The following is a 24,238-nucleotide window of genomic DNA, read 5'->3' as shown; positions in this document are numbered from 1 at the left end:
TTTAGTGACATTTAATCCATATTATAATTTGAATTCTGAGAATGATTAAGACTTTGTGATGGTTAATTTTACATGTTAACTCGTCTGGGCTACGATGCCCAGACACTTGGCCAACTTTTATTCTGGGTGTGTCTGTGCTGGTGTTATGGGGCGAGATTTACTTTTGAATCGGGGACTTTTAGTTAAATCGATTCCATTCTGTAATGGAGAGAGACCTCACCTCGTCAACCGAGTGCAACTGAATGGGACAAAAAGCCCACCTCTCCCAGACAAGAGGGAACTGTCCAGTGAACTACCTTTGGATTTCATCTACAACATTGATTCTTCCTGGCTCCACAGCACACTGCCTTGGGACTCAAACTAGAACACTTTCCTGGATCTCTAGCTCCTCCCAGCCAACCCTGCCCAATCCTGTGAGCCAATAGCTGACAGGCAAGTGCAGGGAAGAAGCAGAGGCCCTGCAGGGGGTGAGTGTGTGCTACTGGATGCCAGTCCCTGGTCAAAGCGCAGGACAGGCTTCTGAGTTTACAGGCAGGAAGGGATGATTAGTGTTGGTGGAGCCCCAGGAACCCCGCGCTCTGAGGAATTCTGAGCGCTTGGGTCATAATTGACCCCGGCAACGCCAGAGGACGTTCGGGGCAGAGAAGTGGATATGGTGATGGACGCGCTTTTCAGAGCTGGTCCGATGGATCACTGAAGTGGCCACGATGTGGTCCTGGTTTGGAGGCCTGGGCTCAGGCTTGGGCCACTTCTTGGGTCAGGTGGGGAGCAGCTTGGCTTTCCTCACCGGCCATAGCTCCAGCTTCGCCGGGGAAATGCTTCTGGATGACTTAGGAGACCCAGAAGCAGCTTTACATCATTCTTGGAGAAAGGAAATGGAAACTACTGATTCCACACTAAGATGTGAGAATGAAAGACTGAAAGAGTATTGTACTGACCTGGAAGAAAAGCATGAAGCATCAGAGCTACAAATAAACCATCAGTCTGTAAGTTACCAAAACCAACTGCAACAGAAAGAGGTAGAGATCAGCCATCTTAAAGCAGGACAGATTGTACTGCAAGATCAAATGTTCCAACTACAGGCAGCCGCTCAATCAGTACACTCGGGAGCTTGTGGTGTGCCAACAACAACTGCACCGGCTCCGTTCGGTTCCCTGATCAGTAGTCATTTTTCAGCCTTTCGTGATGACGACATGGACTCTAGTGACATAATCTTATCACAACAAGAAACAAACAGATTATCAACTGAAGCTGCAAAACATGAATCTGAAGCTGGCCACTCGAGGCAGATTGCTGAGGCTCAGGGAACACACCATTCTGACTCAAGTGAAATCTGCAAAGTACAAAATACTGTCAAGACTCTTCAACCAAACCAAAGTCCAGACATATATGATCATCAGCATGAAATTTCGGTTTGGGAGCAGAGTTCTACTGTGGCAGAAAAGGGAAAAATCCTTCCTCAGAGCTCAGCAGTGGAAGAAGTGTTCAGGCTTCAACAAGCCCTGGCTGATGCGGAGAAGGAAATCGTGAGACTAAATGGTTTAAACCAGGATAACCGTCTTGCTGAAGACCATCTGAAACTTAAAATGCATGTTGAAGCTTTAGAAAAAGAGAAGGCATCATTGAGTCAAGAAAAAGAGGAACTTCAGATGTCACTGTCAAAATGGAGCTGTGACTACCAAGTCATGAAAAACAGAGCTTCAACAGACATGAATTTGAATGTACAATTACTAGACTTAAAACTTCACTTGAAGGCAAAGGAGGAAGAACTGAATCAGACTATCAATGAAAAGAAAATGCTGATAGCCGAGTTAGAAGAACTGGATCATCAGAATCAGGAAGCTACAAAGCACATGATTTTGATACAAGAGGAGCTATCCAAACAACGAAATGAAGGAGACCTTGTCATCAAGTTGTTGGAACAAGGTCTAGATGATGAAAAAAAGAGAGTCCATCAACTTGAGGATGATCAAATGAACATATCCCAAGAGTTGCATGTGCAGAAGGAGAAGTTAACTGAGAACGCACAGAGCCTCAGTGATTTGCATTTAACTAAGCAGAAGCTTGAAGGTAAAGTAGAAGATTTAGTAGATCAGCTAAATCAGTCACAAAAAAATAGTTTAAACATCCAGCAGGAAAACCTTGGGCTTAAGGATCACATTAGACAACTTGAAGATGAGCTGTCTGGATTTAAGAGCAAGTATCGAACTTCTCTGAATGAAGACTCTAACAGTCATTGTAAGGATGACATGCTTAAAGAACGAGAAGCTGAAGTTAGCAACTTAAGGCAAAATCTTTCTGAAGAGGAACAGCGCAATGAAAATTTAAAGAAAGTTGCTGTTGAACTCAAAACGGAAAATGAAATGTTGATTTTAGCACGTGACGATGTAAGGCGTAAGTTGGAAGAATCTATTGCTGCTTACAATCAAATCTCTCAAGAAAAAGACACTATCACGGAGACTCTCAAAAGAGACAAAGAAGAGATTGAAGCCAAACTGCACCAGGCAGAAAAAAGACTGTTGGAAGAAGCAAATAATCACAGGCAGACTATTCAGGAACTCTCCAATGCACATAATTTGAATACCTCTGCCTTAAAGCTGAAACACGAATGTGCAGTTCGACTCATCCAAGAGAAGGACTTTGAAATAGCAGGACTCAAAAAGAATATTGAGCAAATGACTGCTGATGAAAAAGAAACTGATGAAATTTTGGCATCTTATGTAGAAGAAGAGGAGCGATTGATACAAGTCATAAATGAGAAAGAAGTTTTTATTGAAAAACTCGAAGAAAAAAGTTCACAACTACAAAAGGATTTAGATAAGTGTTCTCAGGCCTTAGGAGAAAATGAAACTTTAAGGCAATCCATCGAAAGAAAGGACAAAAGTCTTACCTACATGAGAGCAGAAAACAACTATCTGCGAGTAGAATTGGAAATACTTAGGGAACAGCACAATCAAGCTGTACCAGTGGCTGAGCCTACAGCTCTTGATGCTGTCACAGAACTAGAATTGGAGGTATCTCAACTGAATATAGTCAAAAATCATCTGGAAGATGAAATTCAAGACCACCTGAATATCATTGAAAACCAAAACCAGCGTAAAATGCAACTACTTCAGTCTTTACAGGAGCAGAAGGAGGAAATGGATGAATTTAAGTACAAATATGAGCAGATGAATGCTGCGCATAGCCAGTTAATTTTAGAAAAAGAGGAGGAAATTAAGAACTTGCAGAAAACTATTGAAGAACTAAAAGCCCAGTTGCCTGGAGAGAAAGGAGATGCTCAAACATTGAATTCTGATATTTTTCAAGAGACCAAAGTAAAAATCCTAAGAGAAAAAGAGGTTCAACACTTACGGGACCAAGAATTACGCCTAAACCGGGAGCTAGAAAGGCTACGCAGCCATCTCTTGGAATCAGAAGAGTCTTACACCCAGGAAATTTTGGCTGCAGAAGACAAAGAAAAACAGTCAATAGCTGAATGGAAGAACAAGGCCGAAAAGCTAGAAGGAGAAGTATCATCATTGCAGGAACGTTTGGATGAAGCAAATGCTCTGTTGGATTCTGCTTCCAGACTGAGAGAAGACTTAGATCTCAAGGAAGAACAGATGGAAGAACTGAAAAAACAAAACGAGCTCCGAAAAGAAATGTTGGACCATGCACAACAGAAATTGTCGACTTTGGTCAACAGCGCAGAAGGAAAAGTGGACAAAGTCCTCATGCGAAACCTTTTTATCGGTCATTTCCAGACACCAAAGGACAAACGTCCTGAAGTATTGCAGGTGATGGGGAGCATCCTGGACATTCCGAAGGACGAAATGGAGCAGTTGCTGAATAACGATCATGGTGGTGTCAGTAAGTGGATGAGTTGTTTTGGTTCCACGTTCTGCAGCTGTGCCTCTTGGTAACCTAGCTGGAGTTGGACTTGGTGGACCTGGGCATCCTCTTGTTAAACCCATTGCAGATTTCATGCCCACCTTTACACCACTGCCAGTGTCCCCGGACAATAGTGCCAGAGTTGTACTCCAGGATCTTCTAAATATTTAGCATTTGAAAGAAGCCATAACCCTTTTTTACGTTTTACAGCATGGCCTTTTGAAAAAGTACTCATGTGTTTGTAGACAAAAAGAGAAAGCAAAAAAGCTGGTATATGTAAGTGTATAGCTACTAGGTATTTTATTTTATTTTTTTTAGTTGTTGTTGTTGTTGTTGTGATTTTTTGCTATAGTACTTTTTAAAAAATTTGTTTTGTTTTTTGTAGCACTTTTTGTTTCTAGAATTTTGTTCCAATGTAGCAGATAATCATCACCCGTTATCAATTCTGATGTACTTTTGTGAGCAACTGTACAGAGCAGCCTTCTTGAACCACTAGTTCCAACCTCTTTTTTTTAAAACAATAATAATATTTCTTAAATTTAATGGCATTAAGATAAAAACGATACATGTAATTACAGGAAACAAGAAAAATCCAACCCATAAGAAGGATGTCTCAGATTTAGAGTACATGAAAACCAAACATAATGTTGCAAAAAGTTGAGAATATTTAGTTTATCCAAGATAACATTGTACAACGACCACGCGAAAATTCCAATGGGGAGGACCTAAACATGAAGCTTAGTGGATAAATTCTAAGATGCTTTGAATCCAAATTCTATGACCCCTATCCATTTTGCTTATTTCCATTTCTATACGAAAGTCACTTCACATTAATTCAGTTTTCCAGATGATAAATATGTCCAGAAGGAAGAGTATTTTTATGAGTCAACCCCGAAGTGGGATCACAGGATCCATTGCCAATGGAAAAGTTAATTAGTAAGAATGTATCATTAAATATCTGGACTGCTTATCTACATACTATTGGGGGCCCTACAATAATTCTTATAAACACATTTTATAAAACATTTGATCAAAACAAGTTGGGGAGAGAAATAAGCTAACAACAGTTTTTGAAAGATGAAAAGCTTTAAAATAGGAGTAGTTATAACCTTTTGATAAATTAAGGTAAAAGATGAATCAAAAGTTTCCAGCTTAAGTAGGTGAAATCAGAGAAGAGAAAAAGCAGATTGCATAGCACATACTTCTCTGACACCTGTAGTTTCTAAAACCATTCAGAACATTTTTGTTAAAATTAATTTAAACAAAATTTAATATATTTTTAAATATAAATTATATCATCATTTAATATAAATTAACCTAATTTAAATTAATTTTACTAGTAGTATTATTTAAACTTCTTTTATTAATACTATGGTTTGATTTAAATTTATTTTATTAATTGATATTGTTTATTAACTTATATTAAATTATAGTATGATTTATATTTAAAAACTCATTAAATTTTATTTAAATTAATACAATTTAACAAAGTAAATTTAACATAATATAGATTGAATTATTTAATATTGACTATATAATTTAATATAAATGTCAATAAAGTTAATTTTAATAAAAATGCTCTTAGTTGTTTTGGAAATTACAGGTGGCAGTGAAGTATTAGCTATATTATCTTCTTTTTCCTCCTCTTTGATTGTACCTAACTTAAGCTAGAACCTTTTGGTTCATCTTTTGTTTTACTTTACAAAAATTAAAAAAAGGAAGAAAAACACCTAGTAGCTACACACATATCAGCTTTTCCTTTCTTATTTCTAAATTTCACCTTAACATTTACATTATTTTACCAAAATTAAGATGCCATCGGTTGTTACTCCTGAGAAGAATATCAAAGTATATATTTTGCTTCGACCTGCCAAATTACTTGGAATCTTATTCCAGTAGACTTCACATGGTTGGGAAAAGCAGAGTTCAGATTTGTCATGAGAGATTTTTATATATCCGGCTCACTCCATTGTGTCTAGGTGAGCCTTTGGGTTTCAATGCCTGGAAACACACTTCTTATATTTCAGAATTGAAGAGCTCTTGGAAACAGCAACCTCACTGCATTCTTGAGAAAAATATGTTATACGGGTACTCAGAAAATGACAAAGATTAATATAGATTCAAGATTTTTTTTAAGACAAGGGGTTTAATGGAGAAAACAGCAAGATAGCCTTAGAAATTTCATACTCCCTGCATTCTTAGGAAAAGCTTCTATATTGTAAAGAATAACACCAAACAGAAAAGTTCCCAAGAAAATATTGTGCTTTCAGTTTCCTTGTCTCATAAATTTTATTAAAGTTTCATTAAAGACCCTGTATTTGCTAGCCTTTTTATTGAATACTTTTTTGAGATATTCTATTAATGTCTATGACTGGATTTTATTTGGTCTCACATTAATGTCGCCCCCTGTGACAAAGGGTACATGGGAGGCAGGCAGGATCAGCCTGTCCTCTCCGAGGCACCAGCTGTCGGAACCAGGCTCTGACAGAGGTAGTGAAGGGCACTAGCGTCTGTCTCCTGGACTGAGCGAGAGGGTAAGTATCTGAGTAATATTAATTGTGTATAAATGCCACATTTTTTATGCATTCATCTACTAAGTTGTTTCCACAATTTAGCTAATGTGAATTTTGCTGCTATAAACATTGACGTGGCTGTGTCCCTGTACTATGCAGTTTTTAAGTCCTTTGGGTATAGACCAAAAAGAGGGATAGCTAGGTCAAATGGTGGTTCTATTCCCAAATTTCCAAGGAATCTCCAAACTGCTCTCCATATTGGCTCCACCAATCTACAGTCCCACCGACAGTGTAGGAGTGTACATTTTTCCTGAAATCCTCACCAACACTTATCGTTGTTGTCTTCATCATAGCTGCCATTTTCAACAATCGCTGACATTCTAACTGGAGTGAGGTGCAATTAAACCCCTCTCTCTCACCATGCACAAAACTCCACTCAAATGAATCAAGGACCTAGGAATAAAACCAGAGAGCTTCATGTAACAGAAGAAAAAGTAGGCCCTAATTCCAATCATATGGGATTAGTCCCAAAATTCCTTAATAAGACTCCTATAGCACAAGAATTAAAATCAAGTATCAATAAATGAGATAGATTCAAACTAAAAAAGTTTCTTCTCCACAAAACAAACAATCTGGGAGGTGAATAGAGATCCTACATCTTGGGAGAAAATTTTTGCCCCATCACACATCAGATAGAGCACTAATCTCTAGGGCATAGAAAGAACTCACAAATCTGAATAACACACACACACACACACACACACACACACACACACACAAACAAATAAATAAATAAATAAAATAAAATAACTTGGGCATCCTCTTTTTAAACCCATCGCAGATTTCATGCCCACCTTCACACCACTGCCAGTGTCCCCGGACAACAGTGCCAGACTTGTACTCTAGGATCTTCTAAATATTTAGCACTTTAAAGAAGCCATAACCCTTTTTGATGTTTTACAGCATGGCCTTTTGCAAAAGAACTCTGTATTTGTAGACAAAAAGAGAAAGAAAAAAGGCTGATATATATATGTATATAGATACTAGGTTTTTTTTTTTTTTTTTGCATCTTGTTGTAGTTTTTTTTTTTTTTGCTATAGCTCTTTTTAAAAATTTTGTTTTGTTTGCTGTAGCACTTTTTGTTTATAAAATTTTGCTCCAGTGTAGCAGGTAATCATCACCAGTCTTCAATTCTGATGTACTTTTGTAAGCAACTGTACAGAGCAGCATTAGTGAACCATTAGCTCCAAACTCTTTTTTTTTTAAAATGATTATATTTGTTAAATTTAATGGCATTAAGATAAAAATGATACATTTAAATAACAGGAAAGATGAAAAATCCAAACCACCTGAGGGAGATCTCAGATTTAGAGAAGAAGAAAACCAAATATGATGTTGCAAAATGTTGAGAATATTTAGTTTATCCCAAATAACCTGGTACAAGTACTGAAAGAAAATTCCAGCGCAGAGGGCCTTATCATGAAGCTTAGTGGATAAATTCTAAGATACTTTTAATCCAAATACTATGACCCCTATCTGTAGTGAGCCGTTTCTGCGGACTGCGGTCGCCATTACAAGATGGCGCTGGCTCGACTGTGGTTTGTGACAAACAACTCCTTAATTGGGAGAGTTGGTGCGTGGTTTTCTAACACCCTATGAGAAAGCTCCACGTGGCAGCTTCGCATTGGGGCTTGAGATGCTTTATTAAGGCTGGTAGGAGCATTCGGGGAAGAAGATGAAGAGAGGAGGAAGATGAAGAAGAGAGTAGAGTGGAAGAGATCTCGAGAACCTGAATAAACGACTGGAAGAAGATTCCCGGTGTTGCGTCTTCCTTGCGGGCAAGGGGGTCGCGACAAATGGTGCCGAGACCCGGGAAAATCAGAACTTTCAGTCGTCAGGAGTGGTGCACCAATCGTCCGTGAGTGGACCCCTCGTCCCTGAGTGGACCCCTCGTCCCGTGAGTGGACCCCTCGTCCCGTGAGTGGACCCCTCGTCCCGTGAGTGGACCCCTCGTCCCGTGAGTGGACCCCTCGTCCCGTGAGTGGACCCCTCGTCCCTGAGTGGACCCCTCGTCCCCGAGAGCGGGACCCCGTAGGCCTCATATTTTATTGCAGCTGCTATGTGTACTTTCACTTTTGTTTTCTGTGTTCTTTTTTTGTCGTCTGTGTCTTTCGTTTTCTGTGTTCCTTCTGTTGCTGTGCCATGGGTGCCGCAGCAGCAGATTAATTATGACCCTGGGATCTATGCCCAGGGACGCCCACTGCAGCCGGGAAAAGGGAACAGGAGCCCGCCCCGGCCCGGAAGCCGGAGTGTGCGGGGATGGTCCAGAAACAGAGCAGGCTGCTGCCGCAGTAAGAGCTTGGCCAGGCGGGGAAAAATGCAAACAAAATCAGGCAAGGTGCGGTCGGCTAGGAAATCTTGGGGAACTTTTGCCCTGAGGGTGAGCGACGGACTCCGTGTTGCTTGCATCACCATGGTAACCATGGGCTGCCTGGCGGAAGAGCGGCTTCCTGGTCCCACCTCCCACACTCTTGGGGGCTACCGATTGGTTCTTCCACAGTCACTCAGACAGGACTTCTAGTCCCGCCTTCCAGCCACTAACCTGTACTGTTGCGTTTCAGATTTCTACCGGAGCTACTCAGAAACTGTATTTTTAAAAAATGCCTACCTGTAAATGCTAACGGAAGATATCTTTTTCAGACAAAATTTGATTCCACAGGTTTCTATGTTAAACTCATAAGATGATAAATTGAAGACCCTGGCGGAGTCTGTGCGCACTTATGGAGTGGATGCCGCCTTCACACTAACTCAGGTGGAAAGCATTTTTAATCAATCTCAAGTTAATCTCACAGGAGTTTCTTGTTTTGGCTTCAGGAACGCTCATTGTATTAGCCTTAAGACCAAGAATTTGACTAACTGGAAGGACCCATTGCGGTCCAGTCAGGTCTCAGGGAGCATTCTCAGTGCTGTATTGAGCTAAGTAGCCTCAGGGGAACAATCAGGCTCAGGAACCCCCGTAAATAGCTCTGCTTTAAACATAACTACCTTGGCTATTATCTCCGAGGTACTAATCCCAGTGCCTCCTTCTTCTAATAGTCTTTATAATGCCACTCATTTTAAGGCCTCTCCTTACTGTACCCCTAATCTTGGTTTCCCCCCAACATTTACGCCTTGTCAGGATCATTCTTGGGAGAAACGTCAAGTTGCTAAAGGTTTCTCCTTTTCCCCCTCTCTTAAGAGGTATGTTTATAACTTTGACAACAGTGCCAACTCCTCTCTTTCCAGGAATTTAAGCCTCTGTATGATCTCCTCCAAGGAGACCCTTCCCCCAGCTCAGTCAGGAATCCCACACCTGAGGCTCTACAATCATTAAGACTGATAGAGAAGGCCCTACAAGAGAATCCCACACCTGAGGCTCTACAATCATTAAGACTGATAGAGAAGGCCCTACAAGAGAATCCCACACCTGAGGCTCTACAATCATTAAGACTGATAGAGAAGGCCCTACAAGATATGCAGGTTACCCAGATAAACTATTCTATACCCCTATCATTTATAATCCTGCCATCAAAATTAACTCCTACTACAGTGTTTTGACAAATAGGTCCCATCTATTGGGTCCATTTACCTGCTTCTAACTCTCGGGTAATAACTCCCTTTTATGAACTAGTGACAAATTTGATCTGGAAAGCCAAATATTTGGGTGATGCACTGTTTGGAAAGACTTTTGACATTCTCATTCAACCTTATACCCAGGATATGATTTTAAATTTCCAACAAGAACATGATCTTTGGTGTCTCTTCCCTTGTAATTTCAAAGGTCAAATTAATAATCACTTTCCCCGACATAAACTTCTAGAAGACCTCAAAAAATGTCCTATTATTTCTCCTAAAATTATTAAAGGGGAATCTATCCCGGGAGCTCAGACTGTTTATACAGACGGAGCAAGAGGGGGGTTTGCTGTTGTTTTTGATGGATCTCAAGTAATTCGACACCCTGTTCCTAGACTGTCTGCCCAAATATCAGAAGTTGAGGCTCTAATTATGGCCCTTAAACTATACAATTCCATCCCACTTGATGTGTATACTGATAGTCTCTATGTTGCTAATTTAGCCTCAGTTATTGAAGCAACCCCTTATATTGGCAGACAATTTACTATCATGGAACAATTACAAACGGATCAACTCCTTAGCTCCATGCTAAATTCCATCTAAATGCACAATCCTTACGCTTCTGTGCGGGGTGCTCACGTGATCAGACTCTACAAATTGTTTTCTTATGCCCAGTGTGTGCTCCATTCATTCATTCCCCTAGTCTAAGTGTTAATCCTAGAGGCTTACACACCAATGATGTCTGGCAAAATGATGTTACCCATTTCTGGTAAACAATAGAGGGAGAATCAGATATTACTATTCAGTTTACTTCCAATGGAAAACAGCAGCCAGATTGGACTTAAGGATATCTCTGGGGGCTGGGTGTTTGCACCCCCGGACAGTACAATCCTGGCCTGCTTTTTCGGCTTAAATTGACCACAGAACAGCCTACTGGAAGTTTAATAGGACCCAATCAGGTGCTCGGAGATCAAAAGGCCCCATCTGGACCCAAACAGCCTATAGCCCCAGCAGTAATATCTTCCCCCAGCGGTCAAACAATAACTGTGGGCTATCAAACCTTTGATTGTGCCCCTGGGCCCATACACCCTGGAACTGGAGATCGTCTTTTTGATTTGATCCAAGGAGCCTTTTTTGCTCTCAATGCCACTAGTCCTAACAGGACCCAAGATTGCTGGCTATGCTTGACCTCCAGGCCGCCCTATTATGAAGGGGTAGTAATACTGTCTAAATTATCCTCTAATACCACTGCAGATCCTAAATGTTATTCTCTACCCAGCTATAAGATTTAACAGCCATGGCCAAGTCAATTACTGCTTTGGAAAAGTCCCTCACCTCCCTCTCAGAAGTTGTGTTACAAAATAGGAGGGGACTAGATTTATTATTCCTAAGGGAAGGAGGACTATGTGTAGCCTTAAAGGAACAGTGTTGTTTTTATGTAGATCATACTGGGGTAATCCGTGAAACTATGGAAAAGGTCACGGAAAGATTGGCTAAAAGACAAAAGGAGTTTGAAGCACAACAAGGATGGTTTGAACAGTGGTTTAAAAATACCCCATGGTTAACTCCTTTGATATCCACTGTAATGGGACCGCTTTTCGGTCTCCTCCTTATAGCTGCTGTAGGCCCCTGCCTAGGTAAGAGAATGACACAATTTATTAAAGACCAAATTAACATTCTGACTTCTAAGCCAATACAGATCCATTATCAACGCCTGCAGACCAAGGATGATCTTGCTGAAGTTTGTCTCCGACCAATTCGAAGATGATTTTTCTACAATGATCCCTGCTTCATGCCTTCCTCCTTTTGCCCCCTTTTTCTTCTTTATTTTTACTCTATGCCTTGTTGAACCGGAACCAATTAAAGACCCAATAATGACTGGCTGAATAGATACCACTGAACGCCTTGGCAACAACAAGCTGATCTTGTAGTACCCAGAGACGGGCAACTTTCACGCTTGCACTGCAACCTAAGACAGGGGAATGGGGCCTCCCCAAAGACGGGTAAGCAGTGTAGGGGCAGTGAACGACCTAAGACAGGGGCTACTTGATTCCCTTTGACGTGCAACAAACAAAAGGGGGGGAACTGCTGGCACGGATTCCCCCCGGCCCCCAGGGCTTGGATCCAGCCCTGATTTTTGTGCATGTCAAAGAGGCCAGCTCACAAGACCTTGAAGGAGCTCACAAGGCCTTGAAAGATTTGTGGTGTCTGTTTTCATATTCAGCCAATAACGGTCATGTGGGAACGTCCTGACCTGCTTGGGTCTGATAAGGTTCCTGGTTGAAGGCTTAGTATGAGTAATGGCATTTCACCTCAAGTCTGGCTTGCACAGATTACCCGTGCCTTTCTTTTAGGGTGTTACCAACTTGTTTGTCGTTATATTTCTATACAGCCACAGTTCAGCCTCAGCTATCCCCCTTCGTCCACCATCGTCACGATACAGGATGCGAGGCAAGGCACTGCACTTGAGTGATCCTTGAAGTGGACCTCAAGGAGAGCATGTCCTATTGCATGCGGGTTAGACGCGTCCACGCCCCGTCCCACGAGAAAAGCGTCGGCTGATATGGTCTCAGATCTGGGGAAGGGCCCTCCTTGGGGCTGAGCCATACTATGCAGCCACTTCTGCACAGTGGGATAGGACCTCTACTCTCGCCTGTATTGTTTTTAGAAAACAAAAGGGGGAACTGTAGTGAGCCGTTTCTGCGGACTGCGGTCGCCATTACAAGATGGCGCTGGCTCGACTGTGGTTTGTGACAAACAACTCCTTAATTGGGAGAGTTGGTGCGTGGTTTTCTAACACCCTATGAGAAAGCTCCACGTGGCAGCTTCGCATTGGGGCTTGAGATGCTTTATTAAGGCTGGTAGGAGCATTCGGGGAAGAAGATGAAGAGAGGAGGAAGATGAAGAAGAGAGTAGAGTGGAAGAGATCTCGAGAACCTGAATAAACGACTGGAAGAAGATTCCCGGTGTTGCGTCTTCCTTGCGGGCAAGGGGGTCGCGACACCTATCCATTTTACTTATTTCCATTTCTATAGAAAAGTCACCTCACATTAATTCAGTTTTCCAGATGTTAAATATGTCCAGAAGTAAGAGTATTTTTATGAGTCAACCCCAAAGTGGAATCACATGATCCACTGCCAATGGAAAAGTTACTTAGTAAGAATATTTCATTAAATATCTGGGCTGTTTATCTACATACTTTGGGGGCTCTACAATAATGGCTATCAACACATTTTTTAAAACATTTGATCAAAAAAATTGGGGGAGAGAAAGAAGCTAACATCGGTTTTTGAAAGAGGAAAGGCTTTAAAAAAGGAGTAGTTTCAACCTTTTCGTAAATTAAGGTAAAAGATAATCAAAAGTTTCTAGCTTAAGTAGGTGAAATCAGAGAAGAGAAAAAGCAGATTGCATAGCACATACTTCTCTAACACCTGTAGTTTCTAAAACCATTCAGAATATTTTTATTAAAATTAATTCAAATAAAATTTAATAAATTTTTAAATATAAATTATATTATCATTTAATATAAATTGATCTAATTTAAATTTATTTTATTAATTAATATTGTTTAAATTTATTTTATTAATACTATTGTTTGATTTACATTTATTTTCTTAATTGATTTTTTAAATTAATTTTGACTAAATTTTAGATTGATTTATATTTAAAAGCTCATTAAATTTCATTTAAATTAATACAATTTAACAAAGTCAATTTAAATAACATTCAATATAGATTAAATCATTTAATATTAACTATATAATATAATAAAAAAATTAATAAAATTAATTTTAATAAGAATCCTCTTAGTGGTTTTAGAAACTACAGGTGTCTGAGAAATATTAGCAAAAGCAATTCTAAGCAGGAAGTGTGAATCTGGCGGTATAGCGATACCAGATTTCAAACTGTACTACAGAGCAAGAGTAACCAAAACAGCATGGTACTGGTACCAAAACAGGCGGGTGAACCAATGGTACAGAATAGAGGACACAGAGACCAATCCACAAAATTACAACTTTCTTATATTTGATAAAGGGGCTAAAAGCATGCAATGGAGGAAGGATAGCGTCTTCAACAAATGGTGCTGGGAAAACGGGAAATCCATATACAACAAAATGAAACTGAATCCCTTTCTCTCGCCATGCACAAAAGTTAACACAAAATGGATCAAAGAGCTTGATATCAAATCAGAGACTCTGCATCTCATAGAAGAAAAAGTTGGCTCCGATCCACATATTGTGGTGCCGGGCTCCAAATTCCTTAATAGGACATCCATAGCACAAGAGTTAATAACAAGAATCAACAAATGGGACTGACTTAAACTAAAAAGGTTTTTTTTTCTTTTTTTTTTCTTCTCAGCAAGAGAAACAATAAGAGAGGTAAATAGGGAGCCTACATCCTGGGAACAAATTTTTACTCCTCACACTTCAGATAGAGCCCTAATATCCAGAGTATACAAAGAACTCAAAAAATTAAACCATAAGATAACAAATAACCCAATCAACAAATGGGCCAAGGACCTGAACAGACACTTCTCAGAGGAGGACATACAATCAATCAACAAGTACATGAATAAATGCTCACCATCTCTAGCAGTCAGAGAAATGCAAATCAAAACCACCCTAAGATATCACCTCACTCCAGTAAGATTGGCATCCATTATGAAGTCAAAAAACAATAAGAACTGGCGAGGATGTGGGGAAAAGGGTACACTTGTACATTGCTGGTGGGACTGCAAATTGGTGCGGTCAATTTGGAAAGCAATATGGAGATTCCTGGGAAAGCTGGGAATGGAACCACCATTTGACCCAGCTATAGCCCTTCTCGGAATATTCCCTGAAGACCCTAAAAGAGCATACTATAGGGATACTGCCACATCAGCGTGCACAGCAGCACAATTCACAATAGCTAGACTGTGGAACCCACCTAGATGCCCTTCAGTAGACGAATGGATAAAAAAAAAAAAAAATGTGGCATTTACACACAATGGAGTATTAGGCAGCACCAAGAAATGACAAAATCATGGAATTTGCAGGGAAATGGATGGCATTAGAGCAGATTATGCTAAGTGAATCTAGCCAATCCCTAAAAAACAAATGCTAAATGTCTTCTTTGATATAAGGAGAGCAACTAAGAACAGAGCAGGGAGGAAGAGCATGAGGAAAAGATTAACATTAAACAGAGACAAGTGGTGGGAGGGAAAGGGAGAGAGAAGGGAAATCGCATGGAAATGGAAGGAGACCCTCATTGTTACACAAAATTAAATATAAGAGGATGTGAGGGAAAAGGGGGGAAAAAAAACAAGGGAGAGAATTGAATTACAGCAGATGGGGTAGAGAGAGAAGATGGGAGGGGAGGGAGAGGAGATAGTAGGCGATAGGAAAGGTACCAGAATACAACAGTCACTAATATGGCATTATGTAGAAACGTGGATGTGTAACCGATGTGATTCTGCAATCTGTATTTGGGGTAAAAATGGGAGTTTATAACCCACTTGAATCAAATGTATGAAAGATGATATGTCAAGAGCTTTGTAATGTTTTGAATAACCAATAAAAAAACATCTTCCCATTTCAAAAAAATGACATTGGTGATTTATTGTGATCATTTTATACACAGCAGAACTACATTTAATTCTTTGTCCTACTTATAAAAGTCACTAGATGCGAAAGCATCTACTTTCACAGTTTGTATATAACATTTATGGACTATCTTAAATTCGTTTTAAAAAATATTTATTATTTAGCCTTTAGTGGACACAACATCTTTATTTTATTTATTTTTTTATGTAGTGCTGAGGATCAAACCCCATGCCTCACGCATGCTAGGTGAACGAGCTGCTACTTGAGCCATATCCCCAACACTCTCTTAAATTCTTATTTTCACCTTGCTTCTTTATGATAATGAGAATTCAAATTTATGGGTAATATATCATTCACTGAACAACTTCTCAGTCCAAATCAATCCTTCTACTATTGTATTGTCACTGGAGTGTTATGTTAATCTTCCTACAAATGTGTGCGGGACATTTCATTGATTATGCCAATTCTTAAAAATACAAATGTGCCCAGCCCTAATATCCAGAGTATGCAAAGAACTCAAAAATTAAACATTAAGAAAACAAATAACCCAATCAACAAATGGGCCAAGGACCTGAACAGACACTTCTCAGAGAAGGATATATAATTAATCAAAAAATACACGGAAAAAATGCTCACCATCTCTAGCAATCAGAGAAATGCAAATTAAAACCACTCTAAGATACCATATCAGTCCAGTAAGAATGGCAGCCATCAGGAAGTCAAACAACAACAAGTGCTGGCAAGGATGTGGGGGAAAAGGTACACTTGTACATTGCCGGTGGGACTGCAAATTGGTGCAGCCAATTTGGAAAGCATTATGGAGATTCCTTGGAAAGCTGGGAATGGAACCACCATCCGACCCAGCTATTCCCCTTCTCGGACTATTCCCAGAGACCTAAAAAGAGCACACTATAGGGATAAGGCTACATCAATGTTCATAGCAGCACAATTCACAATAGCTAGAACGTGGAACCAACCTAGATGCCAGTCAATAGATGAATGGATAAAAAAATGTGGCATTTGTACCCAATGGAATATTACTCAGCACTAAAAAATAACAAAATCATGGCATTTGCAGGGAAATGGATGGCATGAGAGCAGATTATGCTAAGTGAAGTTAGCCAATCCCTAGAAAAGAAATGCTGAATGTCTTCTTTCATATAAGGAGGGGGGACTCAAAACAGAGCAGGCTGGAAGAGCGTGAAAAGAAGATTACCATTTAGAAGGGACAAGAGGTGGGAGGGAATGGGAGAGAGAAGGGGAATTTCATGGAAATGGAAGGATACCCTCATTGTTATACAAAATTACATATAAGAGGATGTGAGGGGAAAGGGGGAAAAAGGAGAGAAATGAATTACAGTAGATGGGGTAGAGAGAGATTATGGGAGGGGAGGGGAGGGGACAGAAGGGGAGAAAGGGAGGGAGTAGGAAAGGCAGCAGAATATAACAGACACTACTATGGCAGTATGTATAAACTCGGATGTATAACCAATGTGATCCTGCAAACTGTACACGTGGTCAAAATAAGAATTCATACCCCACTTGAATCAAATGTATGAAATATGATATGTCAAGATCATTGTAATGTTTTGAGCAACCAATAAAAATTTAAAAAAAGAAACAAGAAGAGACAAGGCCCATATTAAAGAGATTTAAAAATCCTACTGAAATCTATAAGAAAATGTTTGAATGAATTATGAGGTATTAAAAAAAAAAAGTACAAACTTAATATCCTGCATAGAATTTATCACCCTATGTTTATAGACTCAAAAAGCTTTCATTATTTTAACCTTCAACTGTGTTTTAACAAAGCCACATTATTAAGGGCTCTCTACTTCTGGCTTATTCTTTCTTACTTAGTCTTTTCCCCCATATGAGATCCTCACCACCGCAGTCATCAATGGCTGACCTTGCATTATAATTCAAGGATCACTCTATGTAACATCTTCCCCATTGATTGACTGTATTCAATTGCACTTCATAGCAGGAAATGTATATAACACAGCTTTATGTTGTTCACAATATCTACCACAATACCTTGTACTTTGGGGGCACTGAATACATGTATAAGGATATACTTATGATTATTGGATGCTTTTTGTCACATGTGTTCGCGAATGAGCCAGGGTTTTCCCTCCATATCCCCCATAGTTTCCAGGAATATTCCAAACATATTTACAAGAAGAGAAATGCTTTTATTTGGATGGTCAGTTTTGAATACAGTAGGTAGGTATCTCTCTCAGATTGAAATATAAAATGACAAACAGCTGTGGTCAGAGTGAACCATGCTAGAAGACTGAATCTGAGTGATCAGAAATGCCTTTCAGCAGTAGGAGCAACAACCACTGGAACCAGATTCAAGCCAAATGTGATAGGTCTTACACTGAAAAAGGATCATTATTTGTGATTTAAAACAATAAACAAACACAGAACACCTAAAGAGAAGGAGGCACCCTGCTATAATTTGGATCTGGAATGTTGCCCAAAGGTCATGTGTTGAAAGCTTGGACCCCAATGTAACAGCATTCAGAACGGACTCTACAGAAAGGTGAATTGAATCCTGGGCTCTAACCTCATCTGTGGATCAATCCACTGATGGGTTCACGATTGGACAGGACTATTGGGAGTTGGTAAAAACTGTGGGCGGTAGGGCCTAGTTGGAGGGTAGGTCATTGGAGTTGATTCCCTGGAAGGGTACATCATATTCCTCAGTCCTTTCTTCCCCTCACCTGATCTCCATGATCTCCATGAGTTGATCCCCTGATCTCCATGAGTTGAGCAGCTCTGTTTTGAAGCCAGGCTCTCTGCCATGGTAATCTGCCTCACTTCAGGCCACAGCAATGGAGCCTGAAATTGAACCAAAATAAATATTTACTCATTTAATTTTCTCAGGTATGTTGTCAAAGTGATGAAAAAGTCTTCTAACACACACACACACACACACACACACACACACACACACACAAACACACACACACACACACACAGGAGGAATGGTCTAAAGGGAGAAAAGGACACTTGGTATTGTTGATGCCTTCTTCAACAGTAGACACAGCTGGGGTACAGCGTGGATTCGCACTTCAGCAGATGCTAAAAGGGGCTTCAATTTTTATATTAGTCTTTTATGAGGAGAGATTGACTAACACAGGCCTGATTTCTCTCTCAGATTTGGAGATGAATAAGAAGGACCAAGAAGATTTCCTTTTCTAGCACAGGACACAAATGCAGTCACTAGTTTCTGATACCAATCTGAGTAATTATGTCTACTTGCTCTATCTTGAAGGCAAGAGACACTATGAGGTGATTAATATGATCCTTAGAATCTATTTAACCATTAATTTTCCAAAAATTCTGCCTTTTTTTAAATTTTATTTCTGCCACCTTGAGGTTTTGTTCCCTGAACAGACATATAGAAAGAACAGCTCAAGGAAAAGAGTCTCCTGAATATGGGCTCTGGGAAGAGAGTAATGGGAGCAAACCCAAACCCCTTCTAAAGGGTAATGAGGAAAACGATCCTAAACAAAACAAAAAGCAAATATGAACAAAGTGGCAGCAGGCTCTATTTGTTGGCCACTTTCTCTGCACCAGCCATCAGGTGAGAACTACACACTATGTTCTCATTTACTGTTCAACTCATGCTTGGGAGAGAGGTTTTCTAAATGCATTCTGTCAGTTTAGCTCCAAAATTGCTTTGGTCCCAACTGGTATGTCTGTTACAGCCCACGTGCTTCATCTCTTTGCTTTGTCCCCAACTCTACAAAACTGCCTCCTCATTAACTTGTTGGAATTTAAACACCTTGGAAACCAGGGCCTTATCTTAACTCCTTCTGATCCTTAGAGGTATGGGAATTAAATTTAGGATTGTTACTCCATCGTAGAAAATTTCTCAACTTTTTATTTCACTCTGTACTGTTTAAACCTGGATTATATTTGGCATTGATAAACAACAATCGGTTAAGTGAACATCAACCTATCGGCTCTAAAAGAAATTTTCTTAAGTGAAATTTAAGTGGAATTTTTGAGCACTTAAATAAACTCAATCACAATTAACAAGGACCAAATAATATTAAAGTGAACTCGAAAATTTATAGATTAACAGCAAAAATTTATTTTTGGAAAGGGTAAAGATGGTTCTTTAGTGACATTTAATCCATATTATAATTTGAATTCTGAGAATGATTAAGACTTTGTGATGGTTAATTTTACATGTTAACTCGTCTGGGCTACGATGCCCAGACACTTGGCCAACTTTTATTCTGGGTGTGTCTGTGCTGGTGTTATGGGGCGAGATTTACTTTTGAATCGGGGACTTTTAGTTAAATCGATTCCATTCTGTAATGGAGAGAGACCTCACCTCGTCAACCGAGTGCAACTGAATGGGACAAAAAGCCCACCTCTCCCAGACAAGAGGGAACTGTCCAGTGAACTACCTTTGGATTTCATCTACAACATTGATTCTTCCTGGCTCCACAGCACACTGCCTTGGGACTCAAACTAGAACACTTTCCTGGATCTCTAGCTCCTCCCAGCCAACCCTGCCCAATCCTGTGAGCCAATAGCTGACAGGCAAGTGCAGGGAAGAAGCAGAGGCCCTGCAGGGGGTGAGTGTGTGCTACTGGATGCCAGTCCCTGGTCAAAGCGCAGGACAGGCTTCTGAGTTTACAGGCAGGAAGGGATGATTAGTGTTGGTGGAGCCCCAGGAACCCTGCGCTCTGAGGAATTCTGAGCGCTTGGGTCATAATTGACCCCGGCAACGCCAGAGGACGTTCGGGGCAGAGAAGTGGATATGGTGATGGACGCGCTTTTCAGAGCTGGTCCGATGGATCACTGAAGTGGCCACGATGTGGTCCTGGTTTGGAGGCCTGGGCTCAGGCTTGGGCCACTTCTTGGGTCAGGTGGGGAGCAGCTTGGCTTTCCTCACCGGCCATAGCTCCAGCTTCGCCGGGGAAATGCTTCTGGATGACTTAGGAGACCCAGAAGCAGCTTTACATCATTCTTGGAGAAAGGAAATGGAAACTACTGATTCCACACTAAGATGTGAGAATGAAAGACTGAAAGAGTATTGTACTGACCTGGAAGAAAAGCATGAAGCATCAGAGCTACAAATAAACCATCAGTCTGTAAGTTACCAAAACCAACTGCAACAGAAAGAGGTAGAGATCAGCCATCTTAAAGCAGGACAGATTGTACTGCAAGATCAAATGTTCCAACTACAGGCAGCCGCTCAATCAGTACACTCGGGAGCTTGTGGTGTGCCAACAACAACTGCACCGGCTCCGTTCGGTTCCCTGATCAGTAGTCATTTTTCAGCCTTTCGTGATGACGACATGGACTCTAGTGACATAATCTTATCACAACAAGAAACAAACAGATTATCAACTGAAGCTGCAAAACATGAATCTGAAGCTGGCCACTCGAGGCAGATTGCTGAGGCTCAGGGAACACACCATTCTGACTCAAGTGAAATCTGCAAAGTACAAAATACTGTCAAGACTCTTCAACCAAACCAAAGTCCAGACATATATGATCATCAGCATGAAATTTCGGTTTGGGAGCAGAGTTCTACTGTGGCAGAAAAGGGAAAAATCCTTCCTCAGAGCTCAGCAGTGGAAGAAGTGTTCAGGCTTCAACAAGCCCTGGCTGATGCGGAGAAGGAAATCGTGAGACTAAATGGTTTAAACCAGGATAACCGTCTTGCTGAAGACCATCTGAAACTTAAAATGCATGTTGAAGCTTTAGAAAAAGAGAAGGCATCATTGAGTCAAGAAAAAGAGGAACTTCAGATGTCACTGTCAAAATGGAGCTGTGACTACCAAGTCATGAAAAACAGAGCTTCAACAGACATGAATTTGAATGTACAATTACTAGACTTAAAACTTCACTTGAAGGCAAAGGAGGAAGAACTGAATCAGACTATCAATGAAAAGAAAATGCTGATAGCCGAGTTAGAAGAACTGGATCATCAGAATCAGGAAGCTACAAAGCACATGATTTTGATACAAGAGGAGCTATCCAAACAACGAAATGAAGGAGACCTTGTCATCAAGTTGTTGGAACAAGGTCTAGATGATGAAAAAAAGAGAGTCCATCAACTTGAGGATGATCAAATGAACATATCCCAAGAGTTGCATGTGCAGAAGGAGAAGTTAACTGAGAACGCACAGAGCCTCAGTGATTTGCATTTAACTAAGCAGAAGCTTGAAGGTAAAGTAGAAGATTTAGTAGATCAGCTAAATCAGTCACAAAAAAATAGTTTAAACATCCAGCAGGAAAACCTTGGGCTTAAGGATCACATTAGACAACTTGAAGATGAGCTGTCTGGATTTAAGAGCAAGTATCGAACTTCTCTGAATGAAGACTCTAACAGTCATTGTAAGGATGACATGCTTAAAGAACGAGAAGCTGAAGTTAGCAACTTAAGGCAAAATCTTTCTGAAGAGGAACAGCGCAATGAAAATTTAAAGAAAGTTGCTGTTGAACTCAAAACGGAAAATGAAATGTTGATTTTAGCACGTGACGATGTAAGGCGTAAGTTGGAAGAATCTATTGCTGCTTACAATCAAATCTCTCAAGAAAAAGACACTATCACGGAGACTCTCAAAAGAGACAAAGAAGAGATTGAAGCCAAACTGCACCAGGCAGAAAAAAGACTGTTGGAAGAAGCAAATAATCACAGGCAGACTATTCAGGAACTCTCCAATGCACATAATTTGAATACCTCTGCCTTAAAGCTGAAACACGAATGTGCAGTTCGACTCATCCAAGAGAAGGACTTTGAAATAGCAGGACTCAAAAAGAATATTGAGCAAATGACTGCTGATGAAAAAGAAACTGATGAAATTTTGGCATCTTATGTAGAAGAAGAGGAGCGATTGATACAAGTCATAAATGAGAAAGAAGTTTTTATTGAAAAACTCGAAGAAAAAAGTTCACAACTACAAAAGGATTTAGATAAGTGTTCTCAGGCCTTAGGAGAAAATGAAACTTTAAGGCAATCCATCGAAAGAAAGGACAAAAGTCTTACCTACATGAGAGCAGAAAACAACTATCTGCGAGTAGAATTGGAAATACTTAGGGAACAGCACAATCAAGCTGTACCAGTGGCTGAGCCTACAGCTCTTGATGCTGTCACAGAACTAGAATTGGAGGTATCTCAACTGAATATAGTCAAAAATCATCTGGAAGATGAAATTCAAGACCACCTGAATATCATTGAAAACCAAAACCAGCGTAAAATGCAACTACTTCAGTCTTTACAGGAGCAGAAGGAGGAAATGGATGAATTTAAGTACAAATATGAGCAGATGAATGCTGCGCATAGCCAGTTAATTTTAGAAAAAGAGGAGGAAATTAAGAACTTGCAGAAAACTATTGAAGAACTAAAAGCCCAGTTGCCTGGAGAGAAAGGAGATGCTCAAACATTGAATTCTGATATTTTTCAAGAGACCAAAGTAAAAATCCTAAGAGAAAAAGAGGTTCAACACTTACGGGACCAAGAATTACGCCTAAACCGGGAGCTAGAAAGGCTACGCAGCCATCTCTTGGAATCAGAAGAGTCTTACACCCAGGAAATTTTGGCTGCAGAAGACAAAGAAAAACAGTCAATAGCTGAATGGAAGAACAAGGCCGAAAAGCTAGAAGGAGAAGTATCATCATTGCAGGAACGTTTGGATGAAGCAAATGCTCTGTTGGATTCTGCTTCCAGACTGAGAGAAGACTTAGATCTCAAGGAAGAACAGATGGAAGAACTGAAAAAACAAAACGAGCTCCGAAAAGAAATGTTGGACCATGCACAACAGAAATTGTCGACTTTGGTCAACAGCGCAGAAGGAAAAGTGGACAAAGTCCTCATGCGAAACCTTTTTATCGGTCATTTCCAGACACCAAAGGACAAACGTCCTGAAGTATTGCAGGTGATGGGGAGCATCCTGGACATTCCGAAGGACGAAATGGAGCAGTTGCTGAATAACGATCATGGTGGTGTCAGTAAGTGGATGAGTTGTTTTGGTTCCACGTTCTGCAGCTGTGCCTCTTGGTAACCTAGCTGGAGTTGGACTTGGTGGACCTGGGCATCCTCTTGTTAAACCCATTGCAGATTTCATGCCCACCTTTACACCACTGCCAGTGTCCCCGGACAATAGTGCCAGAGTTGTACTCCAGGATCTTCTAAATATTTAGCATTTGAAAGAAGCCATAACCCTTTTTTACGTTTTACAGCATGGCCTTTTGAAAAAGTACTCATGTGTTTGTAGACAAAAAGAGAAAGCAAAAAAGCTGGTATATGTAAGTGTATAGCTACTAGGTATTTTATTTTATTTTTTTTAGTTGTTGTTGTTGTTGTTGTGATTTTTTGCTATAGTACTTTTTAAAAAATTTGTTTTGTTTTTTGTAGCACTTTTTGTTTCTAGAATTTTGTTCCAATGTAGCAGATAATCATCACCCGTTATCAATTCTGATGTACTTTTGTGAGCAACTGTACAGAGCAGCCTTCTTGAACCACTAGTTCCAACCTCTTTTTTTTAAAACAATAATAATATTTCTTAAATTTAATGGCATTAAGATAAAAACGATACATGTAATTACAGGAAACAAGAAAAATCCAACCCATAAGAAGGATGTCTCAGATTTAGAGTACATGAAAACCAAACATAATGTTGC

General features: G+C 40.1%; 2 protein-coding genes across 2 annotated transcripts in view; one reads left to right on the top strand and one right to left on the bottom strand.

Moving 5' to 3' along the window:
* Window positions 1-670: 670 nt before the first annotated feature.
* LOC308649486 (thyroid receptor-interacting protein 11-like) lies at window positions 671-22,769 on the top strand (the record flags this gene model as incomplete). Its single annotated transcript, XM_081295019.1, has 4 exons — window positions 671-1,298; window positions 3,747-3,852; window positions 21,155-22,631; window positions 22,715-22,769. Exons 1-4 carry the CDS (start codon window positions 708-710, stop codon window positions 22,767-22,769), a joined length of 2,229 nt encoding a protein of 742 aa, XP_081151145.1. The 5' UTR covers window positions 671-707.
* Window positions 18,341-24,238, bottom strand: part of LOC308649233 (heat shock factor protein 2-like) — a 57,983-nt gene continuing 52,085 nt past the window's right edge. Inside the window, exons 7-8 of the mRNA XM_081294769.1 lie at window positions 23,069-23,158; window positions 18,341-18,427 (exon numbers count right to left, since the gene is read on the bottom strand). Coding sequence (XP_081150895.1) covers window positions 23,139-23,158 — 20 coding nt within the window. The 3' untranslated portion in view covers window positions 18,341-18,427; window positions 23,069-23,138. The remainder of the gene's footprint in view (window positions 18,428-23,068; window positions 23,159-24,238) is intronic.

Source organism: Spermophilus citellus (genome assembly GCF_964194105.1).
Source record: "Spermophilus citellus genome assembly, chromosome: 5".
NCBI lineage: Eukaryota > Metazoa > Chordata > Mammalia > Rodentia > Sciuridae > Spermophilus > Spermophilus citellus.
The sequence above is the reverse complement of the archived record's forward strand: the minus strand, read 5'-3'. Positions and strand labels throughout refer to the sequence as shown.